At 45.2% G+C, this 13281-nt stretch overlaps 1 protein-coding gene across 1 annotated transcript in view; it reads right to left on the bottom strand.

Annotated features, from left to right (window-relative positions):
• LOC146783421 (solute carrier family 2, facilitated glucose transporter member 11-like) overlaps window positions 1-573 on the bottom strand; it is a 516968-nt gene extending 516395 nt beyond the window's left edge. The window contains exon 1 of the mRNA XM_085633874.1: window positions 514-573. Within this exon, the coding sequence (XP_085490000.1) occupies window positions 514-573 (60 nt within the window). The remainder of the gene's footprint in view (window positions 1-513) is intronic.
• Window positions 574-13281: the final 12708 nt, after the last annotated feature.

The following is a 13281-nucleotide window of genomic DNA, read 5'->3' as shown; positions in this document are numbered from 1 at the left end:
GGGAGAAGAAAACCTTCAGGACTGACATGCACAGTTTTACCAGAGCTGCTCTTGGTGCCCAGCCCAGCCCTAAATCCCCCATTCCGAGGCCCGCTCAGCTCCTGACTCGGGCGCAAACAGCAGCGCGGCCAGTGGGTGTAATGCGTCATATTGCAAGGAAGGAAAGGGGCCCCCTGGCTGCTGTTTGAATTATAATGTATAGCTATAATAAGGATTCAATGGACTCATCTGTCCTCTGTGCCCCGGTGCCACTGCACCTGCTGTACCTATTGAAGCTACGCCCTTGGATTTGAATTTGGCCTACTTGTAACAAAAATGGTGTATTGCACAATGACCCCACGTGCAGTGCTCTTGCACGGTCATTAAATAGTAAAATCTGAGCAGGAAGTATTAAGGTTGTGCACGTGGTAAAACTGCCCATGTGTATGATGCAGCTGCCCATTTCCTGATCCATGCTACATCTTTATTTTCAATATTCAATAATAACATATGTGGTCATGCGTCGGTACCCACCAAGTTGTAGAGCAGGGGAGGCATGGAGGGGCGAGTTGTGCGCAGCGTGTCCAGGTCCATTGCGCGTCCAAGTTGGAGGAAGACAGTGACACCTGCCAAATATGTCCTTCCCGCTGCACTGGCGACGGTGTGGACCAAAGGCCAAGTTGTACTTTAAAAGGGGCAGTTCGCCAGGCAGACGGATTAGGTATTGAAGTGCGTGATGCGCTGCGGCACATTCAGGTAGAGTAAGGGTCACGAGTCAGCATGACCCATTCAGGTAGAGTAAGGGTCACGAGTCAGCATGACCCATTCAGGTAGAGTAAGGGTCACGAGTCATCTTGACACATTCAGGTAGAGTAAGGGTCACGAGTCATCATGAAAAATTCAGCTACAGTAAGGGTCACGAGTCAGCATGACATTCAGACAGGGTAAGGTTTACAATATATTCAGGGAGAGTAAGGGTCAGCAGTCACGGCATATTCAGGTAGAGAAGTGATCACAATTCACTAAACATTCAGGTAGAGTAGGGGTCACACATCACAACACATTCAGGTAGAGAAAGGGTCACGAATTGCAGGAAAGTGCCTCTTTTTGCATGGTCAGTCTCCATTTTTTGCCTGATGTAATTTCGAACTGTAAGGGCACTGGGTCCCTACTAACTAGGTTCCCAGTGCCAGATCTCTTTCCCAAAACACTGTACCATGATTGGCACAACTTCAGCTAACCCTGTAAGTCCCTAGTACATGGTACCTCTGGTAACAAGGGCATGGGTACTGAAGAGTGGCCTCTGAGGCTGCAACACTGGTTGCGCCACCCTGGGGCCCCCTCACCAAGGCCATGCACTCTGCCATTACGGCTGCTTGTCTTGGTGCAGGAAAATCTGAAGAGCCGACATGCACACAGCCCTGTGTGCCATGACAACCATACGCTGCATAAGATATAGATAAGCCACCCCTACTGCAGGTCTTTAGCCCGAAGACAGGGTGTACCATACCCTATGTGTGGGACCATCAGCCTGAGCAGACTTGTCCCCACAATCTCCAGTCCATTCTGTGATGTTAAGTGAATAGGGAAGCCATCGAGAGTACATGGGCTGCATACTTGTCAACATCAGTTTCCTAGCTGCATGATGGCTTCACTGATTCTAAGATGTTTCAGTACCAACCATCTTATTTTACTAAACCCTTACTGTTGCCAGGGTTGGATTTATGAATAAATTCACACATGAGACCATTTTAGAAGGTCCTCTGAAACTTAATCAAACACTAGTGGGGTTTCTGGACGGTTTTCGTGAGCCTGCCACTACAAAATATGTTTCTGACCTCCTGGGATGAGAGCCAGCACTCTCAGAGGAGGGAAACAATACCTGTTCTTGGTGGGGGTGTTTCATACCTGTTCGAGGATAGGATGGCCTTTCTGGGTGGGAAGCTTCAAAGTCAATGCTGCCTTTGAAATTTAACCCAGGAACCTCCAGATAGTAAGGGACGTCATGCCCCCTTTCCTGCTCCACTTTTGGAGAAAATTAGTTAGATGAGAAGGAGGGTCCCCCCTCAGCCTGCAACACCCCTAGGGCGGGGCATGCGAGGTGAACCCCGCTCCTGAAATTCCACCATTTTGAGATGGTGAGAAACCCTCCAATCAGAGCTAGGGTAGTGCCTCTTCCCACAGGAAGTGGTCACTAAAGTGTGTAGACACCCTAAAGGTAGATAGCCCATTGCCTATTAGCTGTCTCCCCTTGAAACACCCCTAAATTCAGTATTTTGGTGGCTCCCCGAGACCTGTTCTTAAATTCATTGGGTAAAAAGAGACCAAGACAAAGAAGACTCACCGCACGAGAACTGAAACCCTGCTGCAGAACAAAAAGGTGGCAAATCCTGCCTGCTGGAAGAAGGGCTCGACAATCTCTGTTGATGTGTTGTCCTGAAACCTGCAAGGACTCCAAGAACCCTGGAGCACCTCCAGCCTTTGATAAATCACCAAGAAGCTCCCTTGGAGGGAAGGTATCACTCTCCAGCACACCAGAGGCACCAAACTCATGAAGTCCTGTTTGTCGACTCGCTGCTCACTGACAACCTCGACACAGCACCAAAGCAAGAAGAGGTAGAGGAGCTCCAGAGGATAAGGTCTGCCTCTCCATGAAGTTTAGAGGCACCAGGACCTACCGGAGCCACTGCATACCAATTCCCAGGGTACTGGACCCCCAACGATAAAAAACTAAGAAGAAGTGTCCACACCAGACTCCCAAAGCACCAGAAGCAAGTACCCTTTGAGGGACATCAAGACACTAAAGATCCACTTCCTTAGTGGCCCTGCTGTCCTGAGATCGCCTCTTCAAATTACCTGCTCCTGACCGCAAGGACGTTAAAGTACCACGAGGCCCACCAGACCTGTCAGCTCTGCACCCAGTCGCACCGGCACCGACCAACCAGTTCTTCTCCTGTAAGTCCATCTGTGCAGTGCATTTTCAAGTGGCCACCGATGAGCATCAGGTTCCAGGACACTCAGCACTCTGCTCCCACCCGATCCAGGTTGCTCCCGAACTTCTCCAGTTGGAACTTTGGACCTGGTCCCGAAATTGACATAAAACGAGAAGATAAACTTCGTGAAAGTATGGACTGATTTTATATGCAATTTTCTATTTTCTTTCCATTCATTCTAATGGTGCATAATTGCACACAAATGTGATACAAAAATAACTTACCTTAGAACTGTGTTCTTGGGCTCTAAAAATACATAAAAATAATCTTTATTTTTACAAATTGGTCTTAGATTTATTCTTGAGTGTGTGTCACATTTATTGCATCTGTGTGTGAGAACAAATGCTTAAGACTACCCTCTGAAAAGCCAAACTGCTCACCCACACTAGCACAAAAAAAGCATTAGAATTATCTATACTTACCTCTGCATACCTGTTGGGGAGTGTTGGACTTGGCCCATTTTGCAGGGTCATCCCTAAACTTTTTGCCTTTCTCCTAGCCTTTTTTCTGACATGGTGTTGGTGGTTTTAGGACTCTGGGCACTTTAGCACTGCTGTTCATTGTAAATTGCGTGTGCTCTCATATGGTAAGATTGGTCTACACCTGTTGGGCCTATTTATTTTACCTGTCAGTCCCTTGTAAAGTGGTATCTCATATGCCCAGTGCTGGCAACTTAAATGCTACTGGTGGACTTGCAGCGCTGATTGCGCCAGCCACCTAAGTAGCCTTTCAAACCTATCTCAGGCCTCTGCCATTGCAGGGCCTGTGCGCGCAGTGTTACTTCCACTGTGACATGGCACCTTAAGTGTGTGCCATGTCTGTGACCCCCTTTTAATGCATGTCAGTCACCACTAAGGTAGGCCTAGCTAGCCCTATGGGCAAGGTGCATTGTAGGTAAAAGAAAGGACATGTACCTTAAGTGTGTGACATGTCCTTGTGGTGACAAACAGCCATTTTGTTTTCGCACTACTGTGGGGCTGCCCTCCCATAGGAATGCATTGGGGATTCCCTGATAAGTGTTTCAGTGGTAATTCCTGATATGAGAGTTGCAGCGTGGTCAAGTTTGGTATATTTGGAATAGTGATAATAAATGCTGCGCAATGGTGTGTGCAGATTTATTATAACTATTTTAGAAATGCCACTTTTAGAAGTAGTCATTTCTGTGTGCTATGTGTCTGCCTGCCTGATGTGAATTGCATGTCTGGCTTTTGAGTGACAGGGGCTGGTGAGGTGTGTGTGGCTCCAGGAGGGGCAGGGTGAGTCAGTGCTAGGCTGAATGAAACATCTGCATTTGGAGTAGTGGGAGTAGTCCCCTGACCCTGAATATGATTGTGCCTGCCCTAGTAAATGCTGGCTCTGCCCCCTGTGGTGTGTCTGATCTCCGAGCCCCCACCTGACAAAGGGGAAGAGGAGCCTGGTATACAAAGTGCTCCAATTCCCCCCTGAACCAGTTTTGACTGGTTCCCCCAAGCCCTGTGCCAGAGCAGACAAAGCCCAGATGTAATATAAATATAGGGGCTGTGACCCCATGTATGTTGTGCTGTTCCTGTATTTACTGGGGCTTGCTGCTGCTGGGGTCCCCGTGAGCTGGCCTCCCTGGGCCCAGCTGTGCCCCCAGAACTTTGCCTCGGACCTTTTGGGAAATCCAGCGCCTCGTGGGTGCTCTGACTTTATTCTTTTCCTCCAAGGAGAAGAGGAGCATTTTTGGCTTAACCTTGCAGTGTTGGGCTGCAACTGCGTTGGGAGGGAACCCCGATGTGGGGATTCCCCTGCACTGCTGCTGATCGGAGGGGGAGCCCACCCCATGTTTTTGCATCTTTGGAGCGGGTGCCCACCCCGCTTTATGCTTTAATTTTAAGGCGGGTGCCCACCCCGCTTTATGCTTTTTATTTTAAGGCGGGTGCCCACCCTGCTTTATGCTTTTATTCTAAAGCGGGTGCCCACCCCGCATTGCTGTTTTTAAAGCAGGTGCCCACCCCGCATTGCACCAGAAAAGGAAGGGAGACGCAGCAGTCGAGGATTCGGCCTGACCCTGAAGCCAGGCACCGAAGTTCCGGTCCCAGGAAGGGGGACCGGGCAAAGTACAAGCAAGTCTGCCGGAATCCCTGGACACCAGCGGAGTCCCAGAGCAGCCCGGTGAGTGCGGGCGGGACCTGCAGAGGCACCATACCTGCAACGGGGCCCGGCAGAGAAGAGACTGCAGAGCACCGGTGAGTGGGGGCTCTATGTTGAGCATTGAGGGCCCCTTTCGAGGTACATTTCCAGTGCCTGTTCTCCTAAGCAGACCCACAGGAGAGCGGGCTGCTCCAAATGAGGCACATTGTTTTTAGAGCCCCAGTTGGGGTCCAGAGGGCACAATGGTGCCCGTGCCTCTTTTTGGTTATTGTCACAGCTGCCCCGCCTGACAGTGGTCAGCTGCAACGTTGGGGCACATTTGTTTAAAGAGTCCCAGTGGGGGGCCCAGGGTACGTTAGTGCCGGTGCTGATTTATTTCCCCCCGGTGCGCCCCACCACCACAGGCAGTTGCAACGTTGGCCACATTTGTTCGCCAAGTCTCGGTGGGGACCCAGAGGGCACAGTGAGTGCCAGTGCAGACAGTTATTGTCACAGCCGCACCGCAATTAGCGGCAGCTGCAACGTTTAGGTGAGCATTTTTTAGGGGTCCCAGTGGGGACCCAGGAGGCACAGTGGTGCCAGCACAATTGCGCACTTTTGATTCTTCTGCAGTGGCAGCCTGCCCTGACATTTGGGACATAGGGCATTTGAGCCCTCTGTGAAGGCCAGTTGGCCAGGGGGTCAGTGTTACGTTGATAGGGCACCAGGCCCTAATGTGATTTATGTGGTACCTATGATAAATGTGATTTATGCACCCTGATGTATGCCTCTAATGTGGTTTATACTTATGAGGTTGGCACATAATGTGTGTTTTACACCTGATGTGATGCTGATTGCATAATATGATTTATGTTGCAGGATGTAATGCTGAGTACAGTATTTTGCCAGTAGTTACTGGTTGTGTTCTACATTTACTATTTGTGCTTTGTGATTGTTTCATGTGTATATAATACCCTGTAAATATTGCCTAGTGCCAGTTGGCACAGTGTATTTTGTGTGATTACTATTCTAATGTGTTTTGGATAATACAAAGGCTATTTTTATATATAACCTTGTTTTTTATATATAACCTTGTGTAGAGTTTCTTTTGTGGTGTTCCTAGTGTGTTGCTGCTGTGTGTGTGTTGCGCAAACGCTTTCCACATTGCCTCTGGGATAAACCTGACTGCTAGTGCCAAGCTATCAAGGGGGTGAGCAGGGGTTATCTTCAGCATGTAACTCTCTTGACCTGACTAGGGTGGTGGTTTCTGCCTGGCTTAGGCGCAAGCCCTAGCCAACCTGACATCCCATTTCAAACAGGGAGTGAGTGGACTTTCTGCACAGTGTACTTCATTTTAGTGCACTATATAGAGAACCAGCTTCCTTCAGTAAGGGTCACGAGCCACAACAACACATTCAGGTAGAGAAAGGGTCACAAGCCAAGAAACATTCAGTTAGAATAAGAGTCACGACTCACAGCACATTAAGCTACTGAAAGAGTCACAACTCATGACACATTCCAACAGACTAAGGGTCACAACACATTCAGGTAGAGTAAGAGTCATGAGTCATAACACATTCAAGTAGAGTAAGGGTCACGATTCATAACATATTCAGGTGAAGTAGGGTCCTCAAGTCACAACACTTTTACCAAGAGTAAGGGTTACAAGGCTCGATACATTCAGGTAGAGTAGGGGTCATGACTCATGACACATTCAGCTGGAGTAAGGGTCTCGAGAATGCACACATTCAGGTAGAGTAGGTGTCACAAGTCACAACATATTCAGATAGAGTAAGGGTCATGAGTTACAACACTCAGAATACGGGCCATGAGTCATGACACATTCAGGTAGTGCAAGGGTCATGGGTCACGTCACAACATATTCAGGTAGAGTAGGGGTTATGGGTCATAACACATTCATGTAGAGTGGAAGTCACGAGTTACAACACATTCAGGTAGAATAAGGGTCAGGCGTCAAAACATATCCAGTTATAGTAAGAGTCATAAGTCACAACACATTCAGGCACAGTAAGGATCACATATCATGATTCATAACGCATTCAGGTAAGGTAAGAGTCAGAAGTCATAACACATTCAGGTACAGTAAGGATCACATTTCATAACACATTCAGGTAAGGTAAGAGTCAGAAGTCATAATACATTCAGGTAGAGTAGGGGTCACGGGTCACAACCCTGTTGCAGGGATTCTGCTCTAAGAACAGAACTATGATAGGAACCATAGAACATCAGTAAGTAGGGACTGAGTCACCATGCCACCTAAGTATCTATGAGTCTGAGTCCGACTAGCTATGGTGCCTTACTTGCCCTCCTAACCTTACCAGAGAAACAAGTGAATTGGCACCCCAAAAAAACAACCCTCTTGACCCTCTCACGAATCGCGGTAACAGGACACCTTCTTTTGCTCTCTCACTCATACTGGTCTACTATAAGAAATCCTGGATACACGAAGGAAGTTTAGAATATTTATTTACACTATTGTGCTCTGAAATGCAGTAAATGTACCACAATTAGAAAACAAATGCATAGCAAAAGTACTGTTAGCATGGCTAATAGTCCATAGACCTTAAAAAGCCCTGTTATTTGATAGGACAGAGGAACTTAACCCCCCCCCTCCCTTGCTACTGAAGCTAAATGATTATATATCAAAGATCTCTGGGTTTACTGGCAGACCCCGTACCTTAACATTCACAAATGGACATTCTGCATCTCAGCAGACACACTGCTCTTGTGTCAGAACTCTTGTTCCATGTCAGCATTTTTGGCTTATGTGCTCATCTATATGATAGGGCAGGTGTGCACATAAACAATGGCAGCACTCTTTTGCTATGTAAAGATGCTAGTACCTGGCCAGAAAGAATACCAAGGGACATTGTTGTTTTTCCTTGTCTATGGTGTTCAGACTAAATCCCAGGAAAATAACAAAACATGAAAACTTATGCAGCTTCCGTGTGAAAGTACAATGTGGCACAAAAGCAAGCGTGTTTACATAGTAATGTGTGCAAAGGAAAATGAGGACTAAAATGTGCACAGTTAGGCTAACATAGGGAATACTACAATGGGCCATTCAGGAAACACACAACACCCTCCCTTTGGTCAGGATATTAGCACTTAGAAAGATATTAGATATGATAAATGTAATCAAAAAGTCGGCACACTCAAAGATTTGTTCCAGAAATATGATTGAATATAAACTATAATTAGAAAGAAATGTCAATTTTGAAAAATAATCTAATTAAGGTGATTCGGAGGAATCTATAATGATACTCGCAATTTCATAGGCCAAAGCCCCATGAAGAAATTCGACGCCGCACATAACAATCGGTCCACAGCCCATGTCATGAGCTCCAAAGAACAAAGATGCTCTCCGACAATTACCGGGCAACCTGTGTCCGTGCTAACAGTGCCTATATACTGTGATCCATGCGCCGATGCACACAGTTCCTCGTAAGTTTGAGGTTGAAACCTCGCATTGTGAAGAAGTCTCAAGCCCAAAGGACAGTTCTAAAATTGGGTCATTAAGGGACTCATCAACAGTCTAAAGTCCAAGGCAGCAAGTGTTTGCGAAGCCAAGCATACATCCAGTGCCCATTGGAATGGGCACCAGATGCAGTGGAACAGGGGTTGCACGAAATTAAACCAGGCAGGCCGGAGTGTTCAATCAAGATCCAGATCTTGTTGCAGGAGCATTCCAAACATATGATTCATATGCTCATAATAGTGTTGGAGCGATGCCAGTTGCAGACCGCCCACAAAAGGAGCATTCATTGCGGAGAAGCAGGAGCAAGAAAAGAATACGACAGATGAGGAATAACAGCAATGGGAATTCTCCGTTATACACAGGAGAAAATGACGGTATTACTCCAAAGATAGTCTGAAAATAAACAATCTCCAACCTTAAAAAAGTTGGCAAGGCCACTCATACTAGAGGCATTAAAGATTTGATGCTCTTATTCTCCGAAATGCAGGGGGGAATTGGTATTTAACAATGACTGTATTTCACTAGAAGTTCTATCCACCTGCAATTCGAAGGTCTCGCGAGCAGATGTAAGAGCTACTTCTTGCTGAAACGTTAATACTTTGAGTCTGCTTAGCTTACCGAAATCTGCTTTCAAAGTTGAAATGGAAGGCCAGAATAAGCTATCTACAATCTCATGCAGAGGGCGAAACAAGACGTTATTGCAACATGTGACTAACTGGAAAACAGACAAAATACATGGGACCCCAGCTCGCATTCCGCTACAGTATTGATCACTAAGCATGAGATAACTCCTGTTAAAGAGTACCGTAATGAAAGGGAGAAACTGGGATTCCTTTCAAATAGCAAGCCAAATTAGGTGCTGAAATGTTACACATGCCTTGAATTTTAATGTTTCAAGAAGTGAGGGGGAAAAGGTCCCAATCCCTTACTAGCCGTAAAATAAGCATGTGTCCTTTGTGTGTTGTTTCTTGCCCACAACAGGGGGAGATGCCCCTATCCCCCTAATGTTAAAGTAGAGTTCTGAAGAGTGTCTTAGGCAAGAGTTCTGGTCTCGTAAAGTGAGGAAACAAATTTCCAAATTCGTACTGAATTGATCCGATTAGGTGAGTAATTTGTTTGTATTGTATTCGTAAGAGTGAATACACATGAAAAGCTGGCACAGCCAACACGTGTTTCGCCCCCTACAAGGCCATCAGGCCTGGGGCTTCCTCAGGGTTGTACATTTGCAAGGTAACAGAAAGCATTATTTGTCATACGGTTGGTAATGATAACAGGTGTGAGTGATAGATGATGTGTGGTTATTCAGAGGGACAAAGAGAGGAGGAAACACGAGGAGAGAGAGACACATAAACATAAAGATGTGAATGGTTAACGTTAACAGAAGTGTATAGGTAGGGGAGTGAAAGGGAAACAATTCACAGTGATAGTAAGTGTAAGTATATTAGTCGGATGAGGATTAGTATAGGTCATGCGAAGAGGATATGGTAAAGGTTTCTGTTTTGGTGGGAATATCCACGTGAGATTGACATGAGATTGAAGTGAGTAAGAAGGAGTAAGGATAGTATGGTTGAAAGCGTATGTAAGGCATAGATAATATATGTGCCCATTAATATTAATCAATTTGAATTTGAGTTATTTTAGCAAGACGTCAATCCCAAAGGGAGTGCATAGTCATGTAGTCAGGTGTAGATTTAATAGCGGATATTAGTTGGATAGTGAAGATGGGAAAAAAGAATGTTTGGCGAGAAGGAGAAAAGGGTTGGCATTATAAATATGTTTGTCAGACATTACATTGATTAAAACCGGAAATTTCAAGGAGATCAAACAACATTCATATGATGAACAGACAAGGAACAACAGTATTGAGAGAATTGACATTGGCAGGTACATATGAAAAGCGCGCGCATGCGTTAATCATGTTGGCAGGTAGGTAGTGGAAAAACCCACGTGCACATGCAAGACGGTAATTTACATAGAAATCAGGTAAATGTTCAAGACAGTGGCCATATCAAAGCATGTTGGGATTGGAAAGAAAATTTTACAAAGAAAATCAGGTAAGACAATGAGAAGTAAGAAAGGGAATATTTACAAGGTAATCAGCATCAAGGGCAGCGGGGCCGTGGGTCGCATTGAATGTTGAGGAAGATAGAGTCCAATTAGTAATTAAAGCGACATCGTCGGTTGTAAGGCGAAAAGGTAGTGAAGGAGTGATTTAATAAGAAGGCGAAATAGTGAATCGATTGTTGTATAATATTTGTGGTGATAAATGGGTCGTAATTGTGAAGTTGCCGTGAAGGAGTGAACAGGAGTAGCACGGAGGTTCGGACAAGGGGGCACAATGGTGAGATCACAATTGAACGACGGTGATTTCATTGGAGCGACGGTGATTGTGTAAAGGTCTATGCATGCATGTAGAGAATAGCCAGTTGGAGCTTGGGCCGAGGTCGGTAAAAAACATTTCGATTCGGTCTAATTAGGTGAAACTCGATCATTTAATCCTAAGGTGACACAGTAATGCATTATGGTTATTTTCATATCATGCTCCGATTGCGGCGCAGGTGACTGGAACGTGAAGCGGAGGTTGCCAGATTCTAGTCAGGAGAGCTTGCCAGTGGGCGGTGTGTATTAAGGTAAGGTGCGCTTACGAGAGCTATTAGGGCAGTGTTTTAAGGGATCTCATAGTACGAACAGGTCGGTTCTTACCGGATGGTCCGTAAAAAACTAGTCGTGATGTATAAGGTAAAATACCTATGGATTCTGCGGGGAGAATAAGCAAAGAATCACTTATCATGAAGGGCAGGTGTAAAACCTCTAGGGTCGGCCGTCTAAGGCCGTGGTCGCGCTTACCTTTAGTCTCGGCTAATGCCTCGTAGGTGTATTCTTTCGGTTTCTCAATGGTGTGAAGCCGAACTAACAGACAGTTATTTGTACGTCCGGTATGGGTACTTCCGGTTTAGGACCCGGAAGGGGATGGCAAGTGTATACTAGCGCCATTTTGGATTGGGGTAGGGTTCATACATTATTTTGATTAGACTGGAGATTTAGAGAAATAAGAACTGTTTCTGCGAGAAGGATAGAAGAATGCGTGAAATGGCGACATGGTATTAAGTATAGGAACCAAGTAAAAGTAGTTAGAATACTGAGAGGTAGTGACATATTGTAGAAGGTTTAGACAGATCTACACAAATTCAGCATAATTAGCAGTACAAATATTAGAAAAATAAAGGTTTTGACAGATCTGCAAGAATTAAGTATAATTAGCAGTACAGATATTAGAAAAATATAGGAATATTCAGCATTTACTGAACATATAGGGTAGAAGTCGAGTTAGTAGAGCAAGGGGAATATGAAGTTATGAAGGAATAAAGGAATGACATGGTTCAAAGTAGTAGGTAAAACCGGAGTATATTTGAGAGTACAAAGACCAGATAATGGGGATCACATCGCCGATCCTCATTTGTCGAGTATGGAGTCAAATGATCATTATTTCTTGGATTTTGTTCATAAGTCTTTCTGGAAATTCCAGGTAATGGAAGACAGTATGGTAATTGAAGAGGGAAAGGTCATAAACCTGGTAAAATGAATTACAGGGAGAAATGAAAGGAAACCCAGTACAGCAGTCACACGGGATCTGGAACACGAATACTTTAAATATCAAAGAAAATCAAAATATCTACCACAAAACATAACACAAGAGGAGAGGAGGGCAATAAAAAACCTCAAAGACAGGAAAGATCTGATTGTTAAGGAAGCAGACAAGGGAGGAAATCCAGTAACACTACATATAGACGACTACATCTTAGAAGCGAATCGCCAACTTGGAGACAACGCATGTTATGAACTCCTCACTAACGACCCCACTAAAGACATCCTTAAGTCAATCACAACAATGCTCGACAAGTGGTACACTCTGGGACTTATATCCCAATCAGAGAAACAATTCCTGTACATTCCATACCCTACCATGCCCACCCTATACCTCCTCCCCAAAATACATAAAGGCATCTACCCCCCACCTGGAAGACCCATCATAGCAGGCATTAACTCACCATGCTCAAGGATGGGCGAATATGTGGACAGGAAACTTCAAGGACTCATGAAAGAGATACCCTCTTTTATCCGTGACACTAAAGACATCCTTGACAAACTTCAAGACATCACCTGGGAACCAGACTTCATACTAGTCTGCATTGACATTGTGAGTCTATATACCTCAATTGAACACCGGGATGGCCTAACTGCAGCACAACTATCATTATGGACACAATCAGCAAACTTACTAGAAAGCAATAAAATGACCCTTGAAATGCTCAATTTTTGTCTAGAAAATAATGTTTTCAGCTTCAACGGACAGATATATAGACAGAGACGCGGTACTGCTATGGGAGCCAAATTTGCGCCGCCGTACGCATGTATCTTCATGAGCCACGTGGAAAAATTCTGGCTATGGGATCAAGACTTCGCCAACTTCACCTCCCACATTGTACTATGGCGACGATACATCGACAACATCCTATGCATCTGGCAAGGAGATGAGACTCTACTAGTAGACTTCTTGGATCAACTGGATAAAAACCCATGGGGGATCAAAACGACACACACCTTCTCCAAAAAAGAAATCAATTTCCTTGACGTAACACTTTATGTCAAGGAAAATACCCTACAAAGTAAACTATATAGAACTATAGAAAAGACACAGCAGCCAACTCCATCCTA

This window comes from Triturus cristatus, chromosome 11, assembly GCF_964204655.1.
Source record: "Triturus cristatus chromosome 11, aTriCri1.1, whole genome shotgun sequence".
Lineage (NCBI taxonomy): Eukaryota > Metazoa > Chordata > Amphibia > Caudata > Salamandridae > Triturus > Triturus cristatus.
The sequence above is the reverse complement of the archived record's forward strand: the minus strand, read 5'-3'. Positions and strand labels throughout refer to the sequence as shown.